This window comes from Penicillium digitatum, chromosome 1 (assembly GCF_016767815.1).
Source record: "Penicillium digitatum chromosome 1, complete sequence".
NCBI lineage: Eukaryota > Fungi > Ascomycota > Eurotiomycetes > Eurotiales > Aspergillaceae > Penicillium > Penicillium digitatum.
In genome coordinates, this window is record NC_089384.1 from 881,806 (window position 1) to 907,774 (window position 25,969).

The 25,969-nt window shown below is 50.8% G+C and overlaps 11 protein-coding genes across 11 annotated transcripts; 7 read left to right on the forward strand and 4 right to left on the reverse strand.

The window, feature by feature from the left end:
• Positions 1-1,014: 1,014 nt before the first annotated feature.
• On the forward strand, positions 1,015-1,872 carry Pdw03_2623 (RmlC-like cupin domain-containing protein; the record flags this gene model as incomplete). The annotated part of the gene is made up of 1 exon (XM_014675013.1): positions 1,015-1,872. The coding sequence occupies one exon, from the start codon at positions 1,015-1,017 to the stop codon at positions 1,870-1,872; it is 858 nt and encodes a 285-aa protein (XP_014530499.1).
• A 776-nt stretch (positions 1,873-2,648) lies between these two features.
• Pdw03_2624 (Mannose-6-phosphate isomerase, class I) lies at positions 2,649-3,782 on the forward strand (the record flags this gene model as incomplete). The annotated part of the gene is made up of 1 exon (XM_014675012.1): positions 2,649-3,782. The coding sequence occupies one exon, from the start codon at positions 2,649-2,651 to the stop codon at positions 3,780-3,782; it is 1,134 nt and encodes a 377-aa protein (XP_014530498.1).
• Positions 3,783-4,682: 900 nt separating this feature from the next.
• Pdw03_2625 (uncharacterized protein) lies at positions 4,683-5,494 on the forward strand (the record flags this gene model as incomplete). The annotated part of the gene is made up of 2 exons (XM_014675011.1): positions 4,683-4,785; positions 4,836-5,494. 2 exons carry the CDS (start codon positions 4,683-4,685, stop codon positions 5,492-5,494), a joined length of 762 nt encoding a protein of 253 aa, XP_014530497.1.
• Positions 5,495-7,087: 1,593 nt separating this feature from the next.
• On the forward strand, positions 7,088-7,893 carry Pdw03_2626 (uncharacterized protein; the record flags this gene model as incomplete). Its single annotated transcript, XM_066100246.1, has 2 exons — positions 7,088-7,338; positions 7,449-7,893. 2 exons carry the CDS (start codon positions 7,088-7,090, stop codon positions 7,891-7,893), a joined length of 696 nt encoding a protein of 231 aa, XP_065955646.1.
• Positions 7,894-8,927: 1,034 nt separating this feature from the next.
• On the forward strand, positions 8,928-10,279 carry Pdw03_2627 (Chitin synthesis regulation, Congo red resistance, RCR protein; the record flags this gene model as incomplete). The annotated part of the gene is made up of 3 exons (XM_014675009.1): positions 8,928-9,225; positions 9,291-9,530; positions 9,630-10,279. 3 exons carry the CDS (start codon positions 8,928-8,930, stop codon positions 10,277-10,279), a joined length of 1,188 nt encoding a protein of 395 aa, XP_014530495.1.
• A 1,007-nt stretch (positions 10,280-11,286) lies between these two features.
• Positions 11,287-12,137, forward strand: Pdw03_2628 (RNA polymerase II mediator complex component Med8, putative; the record flags this gene model as incomplete). Its single annotated transcript, XM_014675008.1, has 2 exons — positions 11,287-11,411; positions 11,516-12,137. The coding sequence occupies 2 exons, from the start codon at positions 11,287-11,289 to the stop codon at positions 12,135-12,137; spliced, it is 747 nt and encodes a 248-aa protein (XP_014530494.1).
• Positions 12,138-12,334: 197 nt separating this feature from the next.
• Positions 12,335-13,291, reverse strand: Pdw03_2629 (Mannose-P-dolichol utilization defect 1 protein; the record flags this gene model as incomplete). Its single annotated transcript, XM_014675007.1, has 2 exons — positions 12,335-12,601; positions 12,665-13,291. The coding sequence occupies 2 exons, from the start codon at positions 13,289-13,291 to the stop codon at positions 12,335-12,337; spliced, it is 894 nt and encodes a 297-aa protein (XP_014530493.1).
• A 165-nt stretch (positions 13,292-13,456) lies between these two features.
• Positions 13,457-15,061, forward strand: Pdw03_2630 (Protoheme IX farnesyltransferase, mitochondrial; the record flags this gene model as incomplete). Its single annotated transcript, XM_014675006.1, has 1 exon — positions 13,457-15,061. One exon carries the CDS (start codon positions 13,457-13,459, stop codon positions 15,059-15,061), a length of 1,605 nt encoding a protein of 534 aa, XP_014530492.1.
• Positions 15,062-15,514: 453 nt separating this feature from the next.
• On the reverse strand, positions 15,515-16,536 carry Pdw03_2631 (Cutinase; the record flags this gene model as incomplete). The annotated part of the gene is made up of 3 exons (XM_014675005.1): positions 15,515-15,877; positions 15,991-16,178; positions 16,245-16,536. 3 exons carry the CDS (start codon positions 16,534-16,536, stop codon positions 15,515-15,517), a joined length of 843 nt encoding a protein of 280 aa, XP_014530491.1.
• A 1,026-nt stretch (positions 16,537-17,562) lies between these two features.
• On the reverse strand, positions 17,563-19,746 carry Pdw03_2632 (Aspartyl-tRNA synthetase, putative; the record flags this gene model as incomplete). Its single annotated transcript, XM_014675004.1, has 3 exons — positions 17,563-18,681; positions 18,742-19,457; positions 19,539-19,746. 3 exons carry the CDS (start codon positions 19,744-19,746, stop codon positions 17,563-17,565), a joined length of 2,043 nt encoding a protein of 680 aa, XP_014530490.1.
• Positions 19,747-20,768: 1,022 nt separating this feature from the next.
• Positions 20,769-25,624, reverse strand: Pdw03_2633 (ABC transporter, integral membrane type 1; the record flags this gene model as incomplete). Its single annotated transcript, XM_066100247.1, has 3 exons — positions 20,769-22,568; positions 22,636-25,227; positions 25,298-25,624. The coding sequence occupies 3 exons, from the start codon at positions 25,622-25,624 to the stop codon at positions 20,769-20,771; spliced, it is 4,719 nt and encodes a 1,572-aa protein (XP_065955647.1).
• Between the last annotated feature and the right edge of the window lie 345 nt (positions 25,625-25,969).

Genomic DNA, 25,969 nt, shown 5'->3' on the forward strand with positions numbered 1-25,969 from the left:
TATTAATATCATTCATTAGCCGCGTTTATTCATGGTGTGTTGCATCCTGCATGTATCTCACATACCCTCGGAAGTAATTGCTCATCATCTATGAAACGAGGTATGATTGAATTGCTAACTGAATGATAGATCACCCGTTTCAAAGGGAGACGTAAGACCGTACAGAACTTCTTTCTAACGTTTGAAATAGAGATCAAATAAGATCGAAAGCATTGGAAATGGACGAATGCTTTTCGAAAGGTACATTGTGCAAGCTGCCCGTAAGTAGGGAATCTAAATGGCAGCTAATTGACATCTATTTTTAGACACAAAGTGGTTGATTTGGGAACTAATTAAGGAACATTTGAACTTCACCCCCCCCTTGTCAAGCGCAAGCGTATCTCTGCATCGCCTCTCGGCGGTAACGCACCAGCCTTGTTGGTCGGTGGCGTTGACTACTACAGAATGAAACACCCAACAGCTGGCACAAAGCGCTTTACATATCTCGTAGAGTGGCACCGTTCTTGAGACCAAGCTTTATAGCCGGACGCCTTCCGCCGAGATGAAGGTTTTCTCTCCTCCCTCAGGTTTCAGACTGACTTGGCCAAAGTCCCTGGCGGATTCCCACTTGCTTTGATTTGCTTTCCCATTGTTCTGTTCAGCTTCCCTATTGACAAGGACAAGGATTGGGTTTGTTGGCGACCCCTCCATTGCCCCTCAAGACCCTTGTTGGTAGCCATCCTGGCTACTATCCAACCCGCGGCCTTTGCCACTGTATTTCCGGACCATTGCAGAAAGAGATTTGCGGTCAAAGCCACCAAACCTTTCTCACTCTGCCAACTTGCGAAACGGATCGGCTGGTCGTTATCACCGGTTGTTGAACACATTAATATCGACCCTGTGCTACGGTTCCCCCGTGGGATTTTTTATCCTAGAACTCCCCTCCCCCGTTGGATGAATGTCATCTATTGCTTCTCCTGGGGAGCGAGATAAGATCAGTACAAATCGAAATCACACAACTACCTCCCAACCATCATGGCGGGACTCGTCAACGGGCCTCTTTCTCTCTTCCGCAAGACAGACTCTTCAAAGCCTCTCCACGCTCGATGGGGAGATGTGTCCATCTCCGTGCCTACAGATGGCTCATGGAATCAATATGACAATCCCCATCGTCCCATTACGGAGAGATCAGCATATGGGCCAGGCTACGTGCCCGACTGCTCTCCGCAAGACCGTCGGAATCCCCGCTCAGTGAAAGAGGAGGACCCAGACGACGACGCCAGAAGTGTTTGCAGTGAAGCATCAACAGTCTCGTGGCGGAGCTCCCTATCTCTCAAAAGCCTGCGACCGGGCCGGCTCTCGGTGCATCTCGCATCACGTCCGAAACCACTGCGGGGCGAATCCCAGGTGGAAAGAGACGCCCAACGGTCTGAACAAAAGCGAAATGAATTTGCATATCGACCAATTTATCAAGACTACACCTCTGAAGTAGTCGAATCGACTAATCGGTCCAGCAATCGGTTCAAGTACATTCCGACCAATGGACGGTACCCTCAAAGCTCAGGCGCTGAGACTCCGCGCAGCCAATCTGTCAACTCGCTCCGCACACCCCACTCGTTGTCCGAGTCGAGTGAGCGGCGATACAGCGGCCGCGATCGCGACCACTACACTCCAACCATCGGAGGGAGTACCTGCCATGAGGACGACTTTTGCGGTCTGCACTCTACCAGCGTTCGTGATAGCTCGGACAGCTCTGGCTCGTGGCGTAACTATGGGCTGCCGCCTCGACGGCGAACGTCACCGTTTGTTGCGGCTGATGGTCAGAGGGCTTCTTCAATCTCGAAGCCTATGACCTTGACCATGGTTCCTGACCCTGATGATCTCTATGGATAAATGGGTATCTTGTGATTTCGGCTCTTTTGGGGTGTGATTTTCTTGCGCATCATTGCACGGTGTTGGATGCTTTTGATGGTTACTGGCCTTTTTAAAAGCGCCTCAGAATGAAACCATTTATTTTCTTTTCATCGATTTACTCTGCGTAAAGTTTGATAACTGTAGCTTTGGTAAGTTACGTTTGAAGATTAGTTCATCCTACTTCATTTCTGAACTTGAAATTTGCGCTTGGCTCAATCTTGGCCGCTCAGTGGCGTGCACTTCAAACACTTTTTTCATAGCATTCCAATTGGTGGATTATCCCCCATTCGATCATAAAATTCGAGTTGGACCTGAGCGGTTGTCAACGAATTGAGCGCCTGAGGCGACAGTCTCAATATCTCACCATGACGGCATGTCCACGTCTTTTGCCCCAGTAGAAAATCCCACGTAGAAACGATTTGAAACAACCTGGTCGTCCAATTGAACATTGAATACCAACAGAACTTCCTATCTCACTATCATCTTGACAGCAATGGCAGACGCAGTAGTCCAACTTCGGTGTGGTGTCAAGGCAAGTACCTTCTGTCCCGACATTCTCCATCCATGCTGATCAGTTGCCCCGGATCAACAGAACGACGACTGGGGAAAGAAAGGCAAAGAATCTGTGGTCGCTCAGTTATGGTCTAAAACTCCCAACACCGCAGCAATTGACGATTCGAAGCATTATTCAGAAGTAAGCGTCTCGTCAGAATTATTGACTACGATAAGCCACAATCAGGTTGACCTTTGAACAGATGTGGTTAGGTACATACCCCTCAAACCCATCGTATCTACTTTCCACGGGCGAACACCTCGGGGAGTATCTGAAGAAGCACCCCGAGCTCGTGGGCAAGTCCGTCCACGACCGATGGGGCCCAGAGATTCCGTTTCTACCCAAGGCAAGCGCAAAAGCCAGGAATCATAGAGTGCATGGCCACGTGGAGAAACTAACACCAATCCAGATTCTCTCTTTCAGCAAAGCGCTACCCCTCCAAATTCACCCAGACCTGAAGCTTGCCGCACAACTACACAACGAACACCCGGAAAAGTATGGCGACACAATGCACAAGCCAGAGATTGCGATTGCACTCTCCAAATTCGAGCTCTTTGCCGGCTGGAAGCCCCTAAACGACATCCAAGCGCTATTCGAGTTGCATCATTTGGCAAAGTACATTCCCAAATCCGGACCGTTCAACGACGAAACCCTGCGTCAGTTATGCAAGGCTCTCCTTAGCATACCGCCTCAAGAAGTGGCACAGACAATGAAAGACCTACAAACCATTCCGGAATCCCAGTTTGGTGCACACACCTATATCCCCAGTCTCCTCGGTCGGCTAGCAAAGCAATACGGCGAAGGCGATAACGGAAACCTAGTCGCCGCCCTGCTGATGAACTACTTGACCCTGGGACCGGGAGATTCCGTCTTCGTCCCTGCAGACAGCATCCACGCCTACCTCGAGGGTGATATTGTTGAATGCATGGCGAGGTCTGACAATGTCATCAATACAGGGTTCTGTCCGGCTGCAGATCGCGACAGCGTCGAGTTGTTTGGACAGGCTTTGAGCTTTGTGCCGCATAATGCGCAGGATGCGCTGCTGCCGCGCAGAAAGAGTGATAAGGGCTTGAATGGCAAGACGGATGTCTATGCACCGCCTATCAATGAATTTGCGGTATTATGTACGACCCTTGGCGCAGGGGAGAGCGAGACGCACAAGGCCATCCTGGGGCCGAGTCTGATGATTGTTACCAAGGGTAGTGGCCAAATGAAATTCCCTGGTAATTCAATCGCTGCGGTAAAGGAAGGATACGTTTTCTTTGTGGGCCAGGGTATTGCATTGGACTTTGTGACGGACAAGGGCATGGCTGTTTATCGGGCGTATGCGGAGTAAAAGTTGGCTGTAAGAGGCTCAGGTGGGGGATTTTCAGTGAGTCATTTTCGATGCAAGGTATAAATGTAAGGACAAATTTGATCGGAGCTGTTAAAAAAAAATTAAAAAAAAAGAGAGAGAGAGAGAACACGTTGAAAATCAGGAATGAGAAGATTGAAGTAGGGCGTACGTTGTCTCACATTTGTAGGTGTTGAAGGCCTGTGAGATTTTCCTTTACCTGGGAAGAGACTCGTTAAATTATGCCTGCATAAGCATTTGGCAACTGATCAACATCCATCTGACCTTCTATCATCCTTGGGGAACAAGCGGTGCCTTTTCATTTATACGCTCGATCTCCGTCCAGTGGTGTTGGATTCAACAATCTCATTTGTTGATCCCAAGGCGCTTTGGATGACCCAGTCAATGTACAAAAAAAGATTTTCGGGCCAGCCAGATGCGATGTGATCTCACAGATGCAGCGCAGGTTTTATTTAGAAATTCGGGCACATTTTACGAGGGCCTAGCACGCCAGATAAATCCACCTAACGCAGGTTCCTCTCTATGTTGCATAATGCTGGCTACTATGGTCAGCTTCGGGCAAATCTATCTATAGCTAATTGATCCTATCTTTACTTTCCCCACGAGTCGCTCGAAATATCTTTGAAACAGGGACCGTGTGTCAGAATGGCACTAACCTTCCTTCACGCGTTTCAGGATCTCATATATCTACATCCTCGCAGTTTCAAAATCATGGATTGTTCGCATCGGGTTACAGGACTGAGAATCAATTTGCATCACTGGTCATAATACAAGACTGGGAAGGCAAAGTTGTCTTAACTTCTCTTCTTTTGTTTCATTTTAGATATACTCTGGATGCCCTCCCCGGCTCATACACCCCCGTTCAACGATTGATACTGGGCTATGTCAATTAATTCTTCTCTTGATCCCCGCTCTGGTAACTACTCTTCTCGCACCCCCGTGATCATCATTGGTGCGGTAGCTGGTAGCCTCATCTTCCTAGCAAGTATGTAGCCCTAGCTGGAGTCACCCTGGAAGCAAGCTAACCTGAATCAGTGGCTGGAAGCTTACTATATCTCTTCTCGCGCAAAGAACGGGCCCGGAGAAGAAATGCCCGACAATCAGAGAAGGGTTCTCCTCTCCCACCTCCACCAGCCTATAAAGCGGAGCTGGACACTTCCAGAGGTCTCCACTCCCAACCCCGGCCCTTGTCTTCCTTTGCGCCAGACTACAGTCGCCAGGCCCAGCACGTGGAACAGTACCAACATCAACTGTCTCGTCCTTCATACGATCAACCCCCAGCATACCCCACACTGCCAACATATGATCCATCTAGATACCAACCTATTCGACCAATATCCATGGTGGGCGAGAGAAATGCCCACCCCTATACCTATAACCCCACCAATCATGCCAATCCTCATCCCGGTCCCTCTTCCCGCTTGAGTGCGGTTCACTACAGTGACGCCAGGCTAGCAACCTCCCGGCCAATTTCAATGGCCGACTACGGTCCTCCAATTGGTCCTGTGGCTGGTCTAAATTCGTCGAGGCACCGGGCAGGGATACCACCCCCACCGGAGCAGAACACCAGACAAGACCGCAGGGATAGGAGGGTCGGGAGGGAGAGGAGTGCATCTGAGCCAACGCCGACGGCCCAGGCCGTCCCAAAAAAACCTAAGCCCGTGCTGTCGCGGCTGATCACCAATTTTCGTTGAGATTGTGACAGTGGCTTGGGCTTGTTTTTCTTGTTTTTACGACTTTCACGACATGGCGCTTTCTTTTTTTTGGAAAATGTGACGGGGTGGTTTCTTGCTTTCTTGAGATCTTAAAAAAAAAATCCTTTCGAATTTTTCTGCAATTTTGAAAAAAAAAAATACCAAAATCCCCAAGTGATGGACTGATGGACTGAAATATATAGATCGTTGGCAGGTGACTGGCGCGATGTATCTCCGCACATCGATCATCCCGAGCAGTTCCCCTTTTCTGTCACTCTCGGCGCTTATGATGGCACATCGACATGTCCCCAACTGGCTCAACTATCCTGGTCTCTACTGATTCCTCTTTCAGAAACTGCACATTCTTCAAGGTACCTTTGTGTGCTCTATTCCCTACTCCGTACACTACGCCCATTGACGACCGTGAAAATTGATCCTTCAACTCCACTTCATGGCAGGGATTCAGATGCGCGCCTTAGCGAAACAGTGCTTTTTATCGCTCTTTGGCACGTCATCGCGTTGAGAGAGGGGTGGGTTTGATCCTTGTCTTTCATCTGGTATCTTTTCTTCGTCACCAGTAGGAAATGACTGGTCGAGAAGAAGCTGCTTCAATCTCTCTATCACACCTGCTGTTGCATCATGATCCCTGAATCCAGGAGACGAATCTACAACTCAAAGTCTTGATTCCTAAATCAAATCATCTATCAAGGGTCTTCGGTCTTGTGAGTGCAGATCGCTAGACAAGCGCCATGCCAAGACGACAGAGAACGAGAATACGTTGATACAGACACACTACAACATACAACATAGATGCAACCTATGGCTGACCCGTGTCAATCTGTCCATGCAAGTTGACTACGCCGCACCTCACAACTAACTATCCCACGGAGAATGATCAAGGGGAACAGGGATCGCAACTACCCCTCCCACTTGCATTTTCTACCCACACTGCAGTGACGGGAGCCTCTCATTAACGATGACTCGCCTGGATTCCCCAGCCTGCCAACTGCTGGGTCTGTATTTCGCTCCTTACTTTTTTCCATCGAGGCGCTGTTGTTTTTGGGAGAGGGAGAGAGCATTGTGTCGATTCTTGGATCCCGCCCCGGGGTCCACTAGCAGAGGGCTACCAGGCTATCGGGTCTTCTTCCGGGCCTCTAAACACTTGCTGAGTCAGTTCGCTACTACAGCCATCCCCATCAAGTACTTCATCCGGAAGATCATCGCTGTTCTTGGCCATAAACGGAGGTGCAGTGCTTGACTAGTGCGTCTCCATTGATGTCTTGTTCTGATATAACTTCAAGACACGCAGGCGATCTATCTGCCCTAGTCACCTTTTTCCATCTCCTCATTTCCCTTGGCTGTCATTCAGTTGTCGCTCTGGGGAGAGTACCCATGCTCTCTGTGGGGAGTTTCATACGTTTTGAGATGAGCACCGCACTAGGGAGTGATCTGTCCTCCCGTCGGCATTTTTGAACTCTGAACGCATCACCTGTCTAGCTCCGACGAAAAATTGGTTGAAGACCATGGCAACTTTTATGGAGAAATTCAAAAGGAAGCGAGGAGTCTCCACAGAACTCCACTCTCGATGGGGTGATGTTTCTATCACTTATCCCACGCAAGGCTCCTGGAACCAGTAGGATCAAGCTTCTGGGTTTGCCACAGATCCATCGAGGAAAACCCTTCAGTCCGAAGAAAATCAACAAGATCTCCCCGGTGACCCATTGCGCCAGCAGAGCTCTAGTGCCTCGAGCAGACAATCGCAAAGCACAGGTGGCCGAGAACACCAAGCAGGAGACGTTCCCTCTTTTCCAACTGGATATTTCGACCAAAACATTCGGCGTCGCGTGGGAGATAGAGGTGCACACACATCACCATCTCATACACCACCAAGCCAAGGACTCGGTCTCAGTGGACTCAGACATGGGCCAAGTCGCCGACCCTCACGCTCTTTCAGTGACAAATGCTCTACTGATGAGTCATGCGACGAAGAAGAGGAAGAACGAGATACTCTGGGCCCACGAATTGCACTAAGCCCTCAAGAATACGGCATCGGAGATACGTTGCCCACAACACGCGGCGATCCCGAAAATTTTGATATCCCAGCCAAGTCTCCTCCGCTCTCTGTAACTTCACGCATGTGCCGTTGCAGCCTCCAAAGTAGTGCAACAGACCCCACGGCATCTACATCTGGTGGTACCAACTCGAGACGAACGAGCTTTACCGCTTCGTCCTCTATCTCTGCCTCCTCCATGCCATCCTCTACACCTCGCGTTGCATACAACACCCCAAAGCATCCGCCCTTCCCAGAGAAAAGATACCCGTCCCGTACAAAACACCGGGAACCCGAGTCTGGACCTCGACAGGAAATGGTGCCTTCCTACGATGAGCTTTATGGTTGATATCTCCCGAACAATAGATGATCAACTAGAAGTCGAGGTGGTGGTTTTCATTAATTTGTTTTTCTTTTGGTTGTCAACCAATCAGTCCTGTTCGAATCAGTCTTGTTCGGATGCCCTGTGGTCGCTCGTTGAACCAGATTCGCCTCAACTTTATTAATTTCGCAATATGGTGGCTTGTTTTTGCATATTTTTTTTAAAACGAAACGATTTGAACAGAATTTAAAGAAACTTTTGCCTCTGTACATCTGTGTCTATACCGAGTACGGTGTATATGGATCTTTTGCTTCAAAAAATCCGAAGTCCTCTATTCTCCTAGAGGGGCCTCGCAAGAGGGGGGTCCCTTGGCAGATCAAAACGACCAAAAAAATATTTTCTACGGTCCAGGGATACCTACACCTGCTTTCGACAAGTCCTGACCGGAATTTGCGACTTTACTCTGATGAGGGGGTGAATATGCGCCCGTCCGTGCATTATGCAGACGGTATCACAGTCACAGCCGCCTCTCGCCAATCAAGCGCCAAAGTCCATCGCACTCTGTACACCCGCAGGACATCCACTGCAAGCATGATGACGGGGCGGTCACTTCATCTTCACCAACCGTTCCTCGATTCCCCAGCCAGGGTGCAGTCACCAACCAGCCCGTAGGCGGCGTTTTCTAAGCGCCGAGGGCCAACGTCGGGGACAAGCGAATGTGCCTGATTTGACCGGCGCATCCTTTCCGTTGCTTCGCCCAAGCATTAGCAGCTCTGCAGGTGCTTGGATTGTGCAGTACTTCCCTGTCCAGCGAGCTCTTTTTGACTCAATCACTCCACCTGGCCGTCACATTCATCGGGAAGGGATCGAGAGCTGCTCGCAGTGAAAAAAAGAAGCTTTCCCGCCCCAAGAAAAAACTCCCAGTCTTGAGTTCCAGTTTGCCGTTTCACATGCGAACGTGATATCGCTTCATCAGGCACTCTGCCCACTCTCATCCCACCTTCTTGGCGTTCGCTGTAAGAACAGAAGCTCTCGGACTCTCTGTTCTCCTCCGGTTCACCATGCTCGGGCTAAGCGACGGCAGTTCCAGGTCCTTCAGGGTGCTGCCTCTTGTCTTGGCGGTGATTTTGCTGAATAGCCCAGCTCCAGTGGTTTTCGGATTGAAAACTACACAGGGTTCACCCTGCACCGATGTGTGCGGCACAATAACCAACACCACCTCTTCCGAGATTACGTGTGTGGATCAGTCGTACAATCGAACATCAGTAGGTGAACGTTTCAAAAACTGTGTCTCCTGCCAGTTGGACAGCAAGTTCAACGACGAGGACACTGGAGAGTCGGATGTGAACTGGGGACTCTGTATGTTGTACCAGCTGCCAGAGATCGCAGATTGTGGTTTATCGCTCAAATCTAACAAAAGTCAGATAACCTGCGCTACGCCTTTTCAACCTGTGTGTTTGGATCACCAGACTCAATTTCAAACCTCTCGTCACCATGCCCAGTTGCATGCGACGGCGTGCGTGTAGCAGTTGAAACCAACATTGAAGACCCAGACACGTCGAATTTGGACTCGTGGTGTGACGCCCCATCGTTCGCAGATAACGTTGTCAACACCTGCGAGTTCTGCTACAACTTGACAACCTCTCAAGTTTACATGGCAAACTGTGCGTATTCCCTGCAACCGATTCCTGTGTCCCTGTGATATCAGCGAATCCGAAGCCAGAAGGGAAAGAACCCCACCACTAACCATTATCCAAATGCAGTCCTCGAGTCCATCCGCTACAACTGCCATTTTAAGACAGTAACTGGCAAGACCTTCGACATAGCTCCAACAAGAATCTTCACCCAATCCCTCCTCCCCTCAAGCCTCTCTCTCACAACACCCTTTTCGAAAATCTCAAAGCTGGATCTGGCAGTGGTGATTGCCGTGCCCGTTATAGGATTCCTAATCCTTGTCGTGATGATAGCGACATGTTGCTTCTTCTTCTTCCGATATAAACGCAAGAAGGCCCATCGGAGCCGCCAGGCGGCGAATCCATACAATCATTGGAATGGTGCATTGCCGACCAGCGTGCAGCAGCAGCAAGCCTGGGCTGAGCAACAGATGTACAACCCCGGCGGGTATGGGCAAGGGGCAGGCTTCGGGTTTGTTGATAATGATGGCCGTGGACAGGAGCTTGCGTATGGCCATGGCCAAGACCAACAGTACCAGCAGCACTTCCAGGGTCACGATAAGCCCGGCTTCTCACAGGAGATTATTGAGGAGTCTGCTCAACAGCCGCAGCAGGAACTTGCTCAGGGTCCTGGTCACACTCACACGTTTGAGCAGAATCAGAAGGGCCAACATCCTGAGGCTCCTGCTCACCCTCAGGTCTTGGAACCGGATCGAAAGGACCCTCAGCAGTGGCAGTGATTGCTGTGACAACTTGTGCCTAGTGGTATTTACCTTGTTGCCGTATAGCATTGATGAATTGTCTACGGATAGGAGAGTCAGTTGGTGGCGTGGCTGTAATGAGATCAGGACATCAGCTCACCTCATTGTTGATGGCGTTTGGGTTCTTGTTTTTCGGATTTGTTCTGCTCCATAGCGTCGATATATCCCCGACATCTTCAATGTCTGCATGTCTTTGGCGTGTATAGTATAGTCAACAGTGAATAATCAAATGGAGAAAAGCTGTCTAGCGCCGAACATTCCGGGTAAAATATAGTACTATGTCAAAAAAAAAAATTGTAAGACGGAGATAGACATCAAAAAATTACATCTATCATCACCAGGAAGGACGAGAGGACTTTTATATCAGTCGTCGCCCCTCCACGACCTACAAAATTTTTAATTAAAATTCCACACAACACATACCACAGTCCCTAAAATAGCATTGACAAGCCGTCCAGCATGAGCTACTGAATAGACAAAACCTTCACAAGCCAAACCGTCAGATAATACGAGAAGATCGGCTACATAATCTCTGCGCGACAGTCTTTGGTGTTCCAGCGTTCTTGTCGATTGGTTGGCTCTTCTGCAGGCGTTTCAGCACGCACTGCCAAGGGTCCAAGGGCCCAATAGGGCGAGGAATGATCGAGTGCGAGGTTATTTTTTGGATCTGTGAGCTGCGTTGTGATTTTTCTGGTTTTTGATTTTGGGAAGTGGAGGTGTTGAAGGGCTTGATGCTGAGTGCCTGGCGATATTTGGTTCAACCTGAGTGCTGTCATTCGTCTGCCTTACTAGGTTGTTTTGATATGAAATGAAGAAACTAGACGAGTTCCTTTTTTACTAATATTGTAGTGATGGACGAAATTATATTATTCTAAGAAAATTGAAGAGAAATGTGGTAAGAAAAGTGAACTGTTCCATTGATCGACACTTTTGTCTTCTCTCCATTGGATTCATAACTCTTGGACCTTCCAAGCTCTCAACTCGCCATGTCAAATCTCACCCAAGAACAAATCAAAGTCCTCGAGCAATCGCGGCAGCGCCTCGTGCAGCTCACTCGCTCACTAGGCTCGCTGATCGCAAGTCTAAACCAAAGCGACCCTCTCCCCTCGTGGTAAGAGCTCTCTGTCATCCCCTCCAACCATTCCCATTCCCAGACCTAGCAGCCAAATGCAACAACTACTCATATTCTAACGAATCAAACTAATCGAAACCCAGGACCTCCCTCCAATCCCAAGCAAGCATCATCTCCCACAACCTCACCAGCGTCTCCGACCAACTCTCCGACCAACGCGACCTCCTCTCCAATCTAGTTGCCTACCCAGGCCCAGAATATCCCGGCCGAACACAAGCAAACATTCTCGAACAACTCCTTCGCACAAAACTTGATCCTCGTGTCGAAGACTGGGTTGCGCGCGGTCGCGCAGCTGGTACAGAGCCCGCCGCAGGGCCGCCGTCTAATTTCTCCGACTCCGATGCCGCGTACAAACCGCTGAGCGAAGCACAGCTCGCGGAACTGTGGGAATGGGCACCGCTGGAGGCGAATCAGGAAGCGCGGCGGAGGAATTGGGGTGGAAATTTCACGCTTGAGGAGCGCGAGGCTGGCATTGAGAATGTCATTACTGGGTTGAGGAGGCAGTTGGAGGACGACGATGGGTCGGAGGAGGAGAGCGAGGAAGAGGATGGGGATGAGGAGGAGATGGATGTTGTTGGCGTTCATCGGAAGCCTGGTGCTGCTGAGTTGGAGTACAATATTGCTCCTCATCACCCGCATCCTGTGCAGCCATTCGTGCCGCTGGATCTGATTCTAAGACATATGACTACGGGGCGCATGCCGTAGTCCCGCGATTTCTAGACGCTTGACAGTCTCGCTTCCGGGCATATGGTCTGTGTTTACGGCTCTACTTGGTCAACGGCTTTTCATGAATAGAACTTCTCGTAGCTCGTTCCTATAATTGCATGATTCCAATGATGGACGGTAAGATTGAGATTTTAACCAATCCAGAACAAAACGATTAGAAGCAACAGCCGAGCTATCTAACCTCGTCGGCGGGTGGTAGGTGTCTTCACGCTAGGCCTGGGGGACGCTCCAGTGCTCTGGGCTGAGGGTGCCTTCTCAACTGCCTTTGCGCGAGGAGTAGCCTTCTGCTTAGGCGCCGGGGCGTTCCAGTACCAGAGCATCTGAATTGCGAGGATCACATTAAGAGAGAAACCGCCAATGAATCCGTAGAGAATGAACTTGTCGTCGACTTCCTGGAGGGTCGTGAAGATTCGGGACATAGATCCGATGAGGTAGTTGAACACCTGAGTAGAAGGATAAGTTAGGATTTGGACTGAGATGGTGTTAAGCAGCAAAGAGAATCGTACCGTGAATGCGCTAAGCTGTCCGGTTCCTCCCTCACGCCAAATGGTATAAATCTGAGGCACCTTGCTAGCAACGCCCAAAGTACCCGCACCAGCCTGCAGGTAGGCCATGGTCTGCGCATCGACAAGAGTCTGGTCGAACAACAGCGCATAAACGTTGGCAGCTACGACGGCGATGAAAGCCGCGGCTGCGGCAGAGCGTCCGGCATAGCTCAGGACCAGGACACCTATAGCGATATCCTGGACGGCGATGAGAGCAGTTTCGCCATAGGTGCTGAACGGGAACTGGTTGCGCACACCGTATGAGAGAGTGATGAGCAAGCTGGCAGTTTCGAGGGCGTAAGAGACGAATGAGACACCGGCAGAGGAGCGGGAGTTGATCAGCTTCAGAATCTGCGGGATTTTAACAACTGCACTGGCACCGACAATGGCAATACCGAGGGCCTTGGAGATGGCGAGTGATGTGCAGGCAGGGTCCTTGGTGATGTTAAGGTCGACCAGCAGTGCACCGTGGCAAGACTTTCCAATTAAGGACACAACGGCATCGTGCACTGGCTCGGGGATGGCCGAAACAATAGGTGCCAAGTAAGGCTGAAGAGGGTTGATCACGGAGTTCTGAAGAATGTCCATTGTGAGTGCGAAAAATCCCCGGAAAAGAGTAGTCGGTGTTAGGTCAGGCGACATCTTCAAGAACGAATTGTTGACATTCCGAGATGAACGGATGTGGCCCGTGCACCACCGGGGAAATTCAACTTCTCTCGTCCACTTTTCTTCCTTCTGCATGACCGACCCGCCATGATCCCTCTGCGGCCATCCATTCTACGGAGGCCTCGAGAGGCGCTTGTGTGCTCACAATGCCTCTTCGGGCCTCGTTCTGCGCGCCCCGAGGCCATTCGGGGGTTCCTATCATCGTCGAAACGGCGGACCGGGATTGCGGGTGACCAGTCCCCTTCAGTATTCCACAAATCATATTTCTCGGCCAACCGACTTTACGACGGGTCGAATAACAAAGGCGGTTTGCTGTCTTCACTTGCGTCATCCAATGCGAAAAGCAAACCAAGCACTTCTTCGTCTCCCAGCGATCCGTATGTCAGTCAGGTCAATTCGGCTGCAACAGCGTCGTCCGCTGCGATTGCGACAGAAGCAGCGCCAGAGGAACTACCACATCGGCGGCGAAAGCGCTTGAAGGAAGAAAGCAATTCAACCAGACAACCAGAACAAAGCCTCCCGCTGGATGCCTCGGCGCAACTGTCGAACTTCTCATCCAAACTCCCCACTACCTCCATCCGCCGCAAGTTGGCTGCATATCTCGCCCTGACGAAACCGCGGCTGTCCTTCTTGATTGTACTTACCACCACCTCCGCATACGGGATGTATCCAATCTCGTCCCTGCTCGCCCTCGACCCGGCCATGACCCCACTCCCCACACTTTCGACCTCGACCCTGACCTTTATTTACCTGACGGTGGGCACTTTCCTGTCTTGCTGTAGCGCCAATACACTGAACATGATGTTCGAACCGAAATACGACGCACTCATGTCCCGGACGCGTAACCGCCCCATCGTTCGCGGACTTATTTCACGCCGGGGAGCTCTGCTCTTCGCACTTGGCACTGCCGTCACGGGCCTCTCGCTCCTTTATATCGGAACTAACCCGACAACAACCGCTCTATCTGCCAGCAACATCTTCCTATATGCTTTTGTATACACGCCCTTGAAGCGAATTCACGTAATCAACACCTGGGTCGGCGCTGTGGTTGGTGGTATCCCACCGCTCATGGGATGGATCGCCGCAGCAGGCCAGACGGCGACGATCGGCCATGACACATGGCGCGACATGCTCTTCAGCGAAGAGAGCATTGGAGGATGGCTGCTAGGTGCAATCTTGTTTGCCTGGCAATTCCCCCACTTCAACGCCCTGTCCCACCTGATCCGCGATGAGTACAAAGCAGCCGGCTACAGGATGCTGTGCTGGGTGAATCCAGCTCGCAATGCTCGCGTTGCTCTGCGATACTCTATTCTGATGTTCCCCATCTCCATTGGTCTCTGGTGGGTCAATGTCGTCGGACATGGTTTCCTTGTCGGTAGCACTTTCGCCAATGGCTGGCTTGTCCGCGAGGCGTACCGCTTCTATCAGCATCAGGGTGCGAACGGCACTGCACGTGGCCTCTTCTGGGCCAGTATTTGGCAACTGCCTATTCTCCTGGTTGGCGGCCTGGTGACCAAGAAGGGTCTTTGGGATGGTGTTTGGCGGAACATTTTCGGGCAAGCCGACGACGAGGATGAGGAGTATATGTACTACGAGGACGGAGAAGACTTGGAAGGCGAAAAGGCTATGCTCCAAGATTCTGCATCATCCCGTGCGCCATCAACCCAGACAAGTACTTTGTCCACTGCCTGAGCTTTGAGCCACAAGTATCTCTTGCTGGATAACTTCCAATTTCATTCATCTCACTGAGTTGCCTCGCCTTGTCTATTCGAATTACACTTTGGGTTTGGAATTTCTGCCTTATACAGCCGGTTTGGAGTGGCGTTTCTTCTGACTTTGTATAACACCCGTCTCCTTTTTTTGGAATCTATACACATCTTTTCATTCTTGTCTCTTATTTTGTTTCTCTGCACTCTGATTGAATATCATAATATACAAGCTACTCCCCTCGGACACAAAAGCTGCCCGTCTACACATTTGACGTCTACCAATTGAAACGGAGTCCTCAATAGATGGTTGCATTCACCGTTATCACCCGCTATACAACCGAAACTATCTCACATTTCTCCCAACACCTTCCTCCTGTCATGACCACCCACTCCACGTCATCATCGCCGCCTCAAACAACCCCAATCAAACGCCACTCTACGAAGAAGCGGAACCGCCAGCAGCTGAAACCAAAAACTTCGCAGCCGTCTCGGTATCAACGCCATAAGTAATATGCGCCATGACATTTGCTCCGTTCAAGCAGACCGGGTCACCAAGGTGACAGAACTCCTTGACCTTGTCAGCGGGAACCTTGCCGACATTCTGGGCCTTGAATGGGTCACCGAACAGAACCGCGGCGGTAACTTGGCCAGCAGCGAGGCTGTTGGCAGCATTGTGGACGACCATCGCACCCTGGGAGTATCCACCCAGCAAGATCTTGGTCTGGGGGCACTGGCTGAGAGCCTGGCCGACGAGCTTGGCCATCGCGGGGCCACCAGATGCACCCAGCAGTGCGTTGCCCTGTTCGAATCGAGCGTTGGTGATCAGTTCCGGGGTTGCTGATTTCGGCAGTGGGACGCAAAAAAAAAAAAAACCAGTCCATTGGAGAAAGGGAAAGAAAAGGGTTTTCATACTGCCACATCCGCTGGGTAGTCCACGCCCTGCACGGTGACCTTATCACCGGTCAGGGAGTTTAACTGCTGGGCCAGGGGAGGTCCAACGACCGAGCCCATGTTACCCAGCTCGGTAGTTCCGCGCGCAAAGATGAACGTGTACTCCTTGCAACCGGAGTTCTGGGTCACGCCGTTCTCGGTTATAGAGCCTGCATGTAGGAATTGACCTTTAGCACCGGGGTTTCAGATGCTGGGGGAGTTAGGGGGGGTCTTACCCATACCGGGGAGACCACCGAGTCCATTGCCTGCCAAGATGTTGGGGCCACCACCAGCGCCCGACAGGCCTGGGATGAGATTCTTCAGGCCATCCAATCCGCCGCTTGGCGAGGTGCCCGAGGCGCTGGAGCGGCCGGAGCCCGAGAGTCCTGGGAAAAGAGACTGCAGGGCATCCAGTCCACTGTTGGTTCCACTGCTGGAACCGAAGCCAGGCAGCTGGCGGTTCTCGATGGTGCGAGTGGGAGCCGCGATGGCAATGCTAGCCAAGGCGAGGATGATGGTAGACTTCATGTTGAAAACAAAGGGATTTTTGAAAAAAAAAAAAATTTGAAGGAATGAATCAGAGAGACCTGCTCTACAGTGTACGATGAGTGAATGAAAGACTGGAGTGAATGACTGGATTACTGGAGAGGGATGCTTCCTTCTTGTGCTTTTATATTCGTTTATATTGTACTTGTTCAACACTTGGATTCGGACTAACCTCGGAGGCATCGCATACTTGGAGCACGTCTGAAACTAATAGTTCGGTGAAACGGGAACCCAGTTTCCCCTTGGAACCCCTGCTGTGGGGGAGGTTAGTCAATTTTAGTTCGGTAGTTGGAGAACACACGGAGGAAGGACTAGCCCTACAAAGGATCTTCGATGGATTCCGGACGCCCCCCCCCCCCCCCCCCCCCCCCCCCCCGTCTTCTGTGCTCCGATCTCAACACGGAGACCATCTTAGAATTCCCCATATATCTCTTGAAGAGGTATTCCGTAGCCCTAGTTTACACGATCCTCATCGTTGATGCATCTTGAACTAAGGTCTCTATTTACTTCGTATATCCATGTAATACCTGCGACGATGTGACAGATCAAGCACCAAAGTCCTGAAACACAGGGTTTTAGAGTTTAAGCTAAATGAAGCCGGCAACTTGCAAGGTCTCGATGGGGACATTTCAAAAATGAGTCCATTCGCAAATCAATTCGGGAAGTCTAGCCGTTCGATCATGAGTCGTATGAGACATGCCCCGAAAAAAAAAAGGCTCAGTTGTGGAGAATACGATTCTCGGGGATTGTATCAGGTGTACTCCGTAGCCTTCAAGTGTGTCATTGTACTCCAACTGGGAGGTCGGGCGCAACCCCCTGGTAGGGAAACCCCGTACAAAGTACGTAGTATGATGCACGCAGTTTGATCCAGAGCCGAGACGGGAATTATGTTACAGAATTTCCGAGACTGATGCCTCTGAAACCCGGGTATAGTACATCGGAATAGTGCAAAATAGATCATCCACAGGGAAAATGTGATATACAATCGCCAGTGGCGCCATCCAACATCTACTTCCTCAACATGAGGTGATACGTCTTCAATGCCTCCTCGGTCATGGGACTCGGGGTTCCAACCATGGCATCATCGCCCCCCTTCCCCGTCTTCGGGAATGCGATGACATCACGCACGGATTCCTTGCCAAGCATAACAGCGACCAGCCTGTCAAAGCCCAGCGCAAGACCCGCGTGGGGCGGACACCCAGAGCGGAGGGCATCGAGGAGATGAGAGAAGTCGGTCAACCGCTCAGCTGGCATTTTCAGGATATCACGGAAGATGAATTCCTGCACAGCTGCGTCGTGGATACGACGACTCCCACCGCCCAGCTCAACTCCATTCACGACGAGGTCGTAGTGGTCAGCTACCGCCTGGGTAGGGTCTGTGAGGAGGAGGTCGACGTCGGCGGGGGTCTTGGGCGCGGTGAAGGGGTGATGGGTGGAGCAGAATCCTGCTGCGCCGCCCTGACCGGGCTCCGAGTCTGAGAGGGGGGAGAAGAGGGGGAAGTCGACGACCCAGAGGAAGTCGAATCCGGTCGGGGCGGGCTTGAAGCCGGTCGAGACGGAGGCAGCGTGCAGTGCACGGCGTAGATCGCCAACGGGGGTTGAACCCCCTGAGAAAGGAGCACGGGGGCGTGCTTGCAGGACGATCAGATCACCATGGTCAGGGTCCAGCAGTTCCTCAACTTGCTCGGCGGCTTCGAAGCCGAAGGGCTGTAGTCCACACAACGGCTGCTTGCCATTGTAGATGAAGACACCTGGGCCGCCGTCTGGGTTATTGTTGAACGGCGCACCGGCAGGGGAATCGAGGAACTCGGTAATGAACTTGTGAGTTTCAGCGGGATCGTTGTTGTTTCCTTCAAGCTTGAATGCCTCCACGATGGGATTAGGTAGGTCAGAAAGCTTGCCAACCAGATCCACGGGAAGAGCGTGGTCAAGTCGAATGATTTCCATCCCATATCTCGTGTCCGGCTTGTCAGAGCCGTACTTGGCCATGACTTGCTGGTAGGGCACTTTGCGGAATGGGCCCTCGGGGGCCGGGTCTTTCATCAATGACGACCAAAGTCGGCGAATAACACCTTCCACGGTGCGCATAACATCGTCGCCTGTCGCGAAAGACATCTCCATGTCGAGCTGTAGTTCTTCAATTAGCATACATCACCAATCACCCAACAGAGTATTAGAAATCCATACCTGAGTAAACTCCGGCTGACGATCTGCGCGCAAATCCTCATCCCGGAAGCAGCGCGCAAACTGATAATACCTCGGCAAGCCACTAGCCATGAGAATCTGCTTGTATTGCTGCGGACTCTGCGGCAAAGCATAGGCAAGTCCCTCTCTCCGTGTAGGCACAATGAACTCTCGTGCGCCTTCCGGGGTAGATTTGAACAACAGCGGGGTCTCAATCTCCACAAACGGCGGCCGACACTGCTCCAGCTCTTTCTTGCAAATATTGTGCGCGCGGGCACGGAAGCGCAGCGCCTCGCGCAGCTCTGCGTCTGAGCGGAGTTGAAGGTATCGTTGCTCTGGTGGAAACACCGTTTCAGGCGTCATTATAATCTCCTTGGGGAAGTCGTTGAGGGGGTGGATTTCTTCTAATGCGAGCTCCCATTGGTCTTGAGCTGTAGTGTTATCCGCTTCTGATGGCTTGGTCTTTTTCTTTTGAATTGTCCCGCGGACAGCCACCGGGCTGTTCACATTCACAGTCTTTAGTTGCTCGAAAGCATCGTTCTTCGCAAATGCCACAACTTGCAGGCTGTGTTGCAGGGTGGGATCAGATAGGCGCACGAAGGATAGTTTTTTTGACAGATCTGCGCGGGCTCCGAGGTATCCATGTAGTACTACTTCCGTATTCGGCTCAGCCTGTGCGAAGAACGTTTCGAAGTCGTGGGTGGCAGCAGGGAAGTCAACTGTAGGGCATTGTCTGTCAGTCAAGGCCCTAATTGAGAGTATGGGGGGACAAAGGTTTTCGGCAGAAGTGATCAACATACCAGCTCTCTTGTAAGCCTCCAGAAAAGCAGGAAGCTGTTGAGGAGGCTCGTCATGTTGCAGACAAGTCCGAGCGTGAAACTGCCGCGGAGTCCGAACGGGGCTATAACATCCTCTCGGCGAAGTGGATCGACCGCGCAGAAGATTGGAGATCTCAACGTAACTGGATCTCAGCCGCAAAGAGCGGAGCTGCACGGCAGCAATTGGCATATTTCAATTGTCGAGAATACAATTGCAGCGAAGCCGGAAGAAAGCGAGTGATGCTCGGACAACTTGATCATTAAAACCGGCAGAAAGCCACCCCGCCCTAGAAGCGGACTAGCGCCCGCAGGAATAAAACGCGCGGGATTTTCGCTTGTCCGTTTTTTTTTCTTCTTCATCCTTCCAAGTTTTATACTTGTAAGTAATACTGTTCCCTGACCTTCCAATGGAACTACTATTTTTGATCATTATGCTGACTGTTTCCCAGAATGATGAAAGCCTAGTGTGTTATATATGAGACGATCTCTTCCCTCTGAGCCGTGCGGCTCTCTCTCTTCGGAGAGCTTAAGGGCTGTACGAATCGAGGGTAGGGTATGTGATATATGCGTTCGGCATACCAACCTTGTTTACATGACGGACGCGAAGAAGGCATCTCTGATTCCATTCACAAAGCTTGAAGGTGTTGCCATTGGCTTTCGGCCATGGTTCGAGGGTTACCCCTAAAGCTGGAAGAGGTGGATGTTGGACGGGTTTTGGAACCAATTCCTTGATGTCTAAGGTCCTCTCTTTCGGCTCTTAGTCTCGTATGTAGTTAGCTATTTTTTGGCCGTTGGAATTGTTGATACGTCTGCGCTCTTTGCATTTGGATTATGGCAGAGGCACAGTTGCCTGAGACACTTTGGTTCGCTATAAACCTCTTAATAATAATACAGCCGATATTTTGCCATACATCAAGGATTCGGTTTCAATCTCCATTAACGATATACATGACAACATCGTACAACAATCATAACTCTCTCATGACGTAAGTATAACCACTGCTGCATCTTAAAGCGCCGCCTTAAATAGCGTGTTGACCTGAAATGTATATTTCTAGGTACCTAGCTGGCTTTTCATGCAACTTTTAATTTCGAATCGCATCGAAGCATTTTGATATATAAGCTGATTTTACCCATCAAGATTCTATACAAAGCAATTCAAAATAAACATAGTCACATAATCCCATCCGTCGTCTTTCTGAAATCTTTTTTTTACGCGAAGATCATCTTTTCCAACACTTCCTTCTCCCCACTATTCTCAACAAGGTTCTTGAAAACACCGCCCTCAATGCCCATCAGATCCTTAGGTCTGCCAAACTCAGCTGCCTTTCCAGCATCCATGACAAGAATGCGATCAAAGTCCGCAATGGTGCTAAGGCGGTGCGCAATAACCAACAGGGTGGTAGCATTGCGGCCAAATTCCGCCCGGATAGACGTCTGGATCAACGCGTCGGTCTCCATGTCAACAGCAGAAGTCGCCTCATCCAGGACCATAATCTTGGGCCGCGCGACGATGGCACGGGCGAGGCAGAGGAGCTGGCGCTGACCCTGGGAAAGGTTGAGGCCTCCCTCCGAGATAGTCGCAGAAAGAGATGTGAAAGCATTGGAGTTGTTCTTCTGTGCCGTCGGTGTCGTGGCACCGGTTTCGCTGGGCTGGCGGGGCGTGGCAGTGCGCGATGTGAGGGTCAGCTCATCTTCATCGGCCTCAGAGATGAGGTGCACACGTGCTAGCGCATCGTAGAGCTCGTTATCGCTGTATTCGTCGAACGGATCTAGATTCGACCGCACCGTGCCGGAGAATAGCACTGGGTCTTGCGGGATAATTGCAAGTCGGCTGCGGAGGTCGTGCAGTTTGATCTTGGAGATATCGAGTCCGTCGATGATTATCTGACCAGAGCGTGCTTCCAGGAATCGGAAGAGTGCAAGCGTCAAAGAGGACTTGCCTGCTCCTGTACGTCCGACCACGCCTACGCGTTGGTTCTTTTCTACTGAAAAGCTCAGTCCATTCAATACCGGTGGGAGATCCGGTGCGTAGCCCACTACGAGGTCGTGGACTTCGAGATGGCCCTCTGCAGGCCAAGCCGCGGGTGCATCGACTCCCCCTTGGTTCTCCATTTCAATGCTGGAGTACTCGATGACACGCTCGGTGGCGTTCATGTTCAATTCAATGTTGGCGTATTGCCGCAGTGCCATTGTGATCGCAGCGTTGTACTGTAACGCAAAACTGAGAGCAAAACCTGCGAGGGAAGCGCTGATACCCGGCAGATAGACCACGAGCCCAGCAGTGACAGTTGAGAAGATAGCGCCGACGATGCTCATGCGGAACGAGAGCCAACGGTTAAACAGCCACAAGGTCCACCATGCTTGCGCGTGGCGATTGATCTTGCCGTACATGATTTCGACGTAGGTATCTGGTTTGCTGAAGGCACGAATGGTGATCAGGCCAGCGAGACTAGACCCGAACTGCTCAAATACAGGGCTTTTCGCAGTGCTCTCAAGACGTTTGATTTGACGGGCACCAGCCAAATAGGATAGGGCCAAATTTAGACATATCAGCAACAGGACTAAGCCAAGCAAGATCACCGTCCAGTCGACAAGCATGCCCGCAACCATAATTGCGGACACATCCAGAATCTTACTCACGAAGAATCCGATATCATATCCGATTCGGGAATCGATTGAGTGGAAGTCGGCTGTGAAGCGGTTGAGAATACGCCCCAATGGGACTGTGTCCAGCCACCGGAGTGGCGCGCGGAGAATGGTATAAACCAAGCCATTGAACAGGTTCCTCGAGGCACGTACTGATGCCGAAAGGATGCAGTAATAACGGAGAGTGCCAACTATACAGGCGGTGACCGAGATGATGACATAGATTCCGAGGTACATGAAGAGGTCGTCATCTTGTGGGACTGGCGCAGCTGGTTGCATGGCATGCTGCAATAGGATACTGTATTGCTCAGGATGGGCCTGAGTATTGGAAGTTGAACGTGTCCATATATTGATCCACCAAGACTGTCGTAAACCAAGATTAGATAAAGTCTTCAGCCAAAGGGACTGTCTTAGGATTTTGTGCACTTACCCTTCCAACCAAGAGGGAAGAAAACGCCAAATAGACTGCGAGCGTCACCAACCAAAAGAACACGGAGCCACCTTTTTTCAAGAAAGCAAGATAAACTGATAGTCGCACAGAACCGGTTTCTCGTTTTTCATCTTCAACGAACTTCTTTGGTGTAGGCGTCTGTGCCGTAGCAATTTCATTTCCGTTGGGAACTTGGCCATTTGCAGCCGTGCTCGGTTTGTGGTGGGGTGTATTCGAGATCACCCTTTGAAGAGTCGTCTCCTCATCATTGAGGAATTCACGGTCTGCACCGTCTGCTATAAGATCAGCTTGTTCAGCAGCTTGTTCCTCGCGAAGGATATCCTCTAGATGATGCGATTCCCTCAGGTCATCAATGGTGCCGGCATATTTGATACGACCATTCTCCAACAGCACAGAGTAGTCGGTGCGAGGAAGGCACAGTGCAACATGGTGAGTGACCAAAATGCGAGTTCGGTTCTGACCGAGTTCTCCGGTGAGAGCGTTCTCAAAAACGTGACGACCTGTGTGGGCATCGAGAGCGCTGAATATATCATCCATAACAAGTATGCCAGCCCTAGAGTATAATGCGCGGGCGAAGGAGATACGCCAGCGCTGACCACCACTCAGATTGACACCATTTGCACCAATATCGGTCATGTCGCCGTCTGGAAGCATCTCAAAGTCCTTTGCCAGAGCGCAAGCAAAGATGACCTTTTGGTAGCGCTCCACATCATCCGGTAGTCCAAAGAGAACGTTCGCTTTAATCGAAGCATTCTCAATCCATGGCATCTGCGCAACATAGGCAATTGCTGAGTCTATAATCCAATTTGCTTTTGTGGCGAGGTGATCAAATCGGTCTGTAATGGGAAGTGGAACGGGTACCTTGATCGTACCGGCGAGGACATCACATTCACCCAGGATCGAAGAGAGAAGCAGACTCTTTCCAGAGCCAGTTCTGCCTGATACCACGCTGAGACTCTTCATCGGGAATTTCAAAGTCATATCACGCAGAATGAAACGATCCTTGGATTCTGCGATATCTTCCTCCTCCGCGGGCCATGCAACAGAGGCGTCTTCGAAAGCAACATAATCAGCAGGGACGGTATTAACGACATTTTCCGAGGTGGCCAAAAATTGGTCGATACGGTCCGAGCTAACCTTTGCCTCCAGACCCATCGACGTGAGCTCTGGTATAATAGCAAGGGACGCTTCGAGTGAATTGAAGATTGCCATCGCCGTGAAAGCCACGGAAGGCGACAAAGAACCATTCAGAATGGCGTATGTAGTCAACGAAACGGCGGATAAACCGACTGGCCCCAGAACCCAGATCGCAAGCAGGCCAATATCAGCTACGAAGGAAGCCCACAATGCGCCGAGCTCGGTTTCTCGAGTCTCCCGGACGCGATTCTGCCATTGCTCCTCCAAAGCTGAGAACTTGATCTGCCTGATTCCCTGCAGCACCTCGGTAACGATCGCCAGCTTCTGGTCACGGAGTTTCATCAATCGGTCCTGGGCATTCGAATATTTCTTAGCCGCATAAATATTCAATGGTGTCACAAGAAGAGAGACTGAAAGACCGGCAAAGGCACTGCGCCAGCCGAGAATTTGGACCAGGAAAGTGGCACCGATAACAATTTTGAAGATCGCCTGTGGGATAATGTAGTTGAAAGAGGCAAAGTCGGAAACACGTCGAGCATCCACGGCGACATGGTTGATAATACTTTGGCGGCTTTTCTTCAGTGCATCCTCGTCATCGTCGTCGGCCTTGGCGGATCCTTTGCTGGAATTATCGGATTCATCTGGCGCCTTGGTCTTTTTTGTGTGCTTCACATCCTTCCGGCGCATGGCTTTGGCAAAAATAACTGCTGACAGCTCTGCGTAGATCGGAACTCCAAGTTTAGAGTAGACGACCCAAAACAGCCATGCCTCCACGGTCGAGGCAAGGAACAACAACCCACCTAGGGCTAGTACCCAGAAATATGATGCCCCGATATTCCATTCTGCGGAACCGCGCAGCTCAAGGGTTTTCAAGATTTGAAACAGGGCGACTTGTGGCCCAAAGCTCAGAAAGCAAATCCCCAGGCTGAGTATCATCTGGGCGATCATTGGCCCCACATGCGCAAAGACAATCGCTAGCCACAGTTTCCGGTTCTGTCTGGCGGTTTCAAATTTCTCACGTAGAAAGTCAGCACGGTTCGATGCCGTTAGCTTGGGAATATCTTCGAGGTCCATGGCCTTGTGTTTCACTGCGTAGTTTAGCAACCCATTGGCCCAGCTGAAACTGAAGCGGCTGAGTAGGGAGACTGAAAATTCCCGCTCAACCAGCTTATCTTCGTAGTAAACATCTGGCCGACGCGGAATTAGAACACAGAAAATGGCTCGAAGGGCAGCACTCGCGATTTGAGCCAACTGCAGCCCGACCCAAATTCGCCCACGATGAAGTCCGAGTTGAGAGAATATCAAAATGCCCAGTTCAGTTCCCGGAACCACAATGGCAACGATACTTCCCCAGAAAGCGAAATGGCCAAGAACATATCGGGCTGTCGGCCGGGGCTCAGTGAAGAAAGCAACAGCTTGAATAGCGAGCATAATCTAGAAAGACGAATAAGCCGGTTAAGCCTTTCCAATCAATTGGCTTTTCTTGGTCGGGGTCTCCACATACCCATACTCCGAACTGCAACCAGACCAATGGCGTGGAATTCGTGATTGTGAGCTTCAATGTCGCAAGAACAGCTAATGCGAGAGTCACCAGAAACCCGGCGATGGAGAACAGGGTGATGGCGATTCTTTGCCATTTATCAGAGAAAGCTCGAAGGGATTCCTCGGTCGCCTCTCCATCTTCATCACGGTAAACATCTTTGGCTAGTTCAATGGACTCATAATCACGCGCTTTGCGGGAAATACGGTAGGCGATGCTCTGAATAGCAGGTATACTATCCAGGGCAACTAGCGACAGGGCTAGATAACTAGATGTCGCCAAGTAGGCCATGTTTTTCCGACACGAAAAAAAAACAAAAAAAAAAGAACAGGAAGAAGATAAAAAAAAGGACAGACCAAAGGAAATATCAAGGCGTTATCAGCCCCCAACTACAACGAAAACGCTTGTGCATGTTAGCGCGAGCTGTAGTCACATCGAGCGGGGAACGAAGGGGGGAATAGACCGACCTTAGACCGCCAATGACTCAGATACCTCAGAATACCCTTTCTTAATCTATGTTGACTTGTCAGATCAATTTCCCACCAGGGCAGTGTGTTGAGTCATATGCACTATCTTGTACGAATCTCGTGTTCAGTCATGGAACTACAATCTGTTGGTGGTAATTTCGACCTCCGA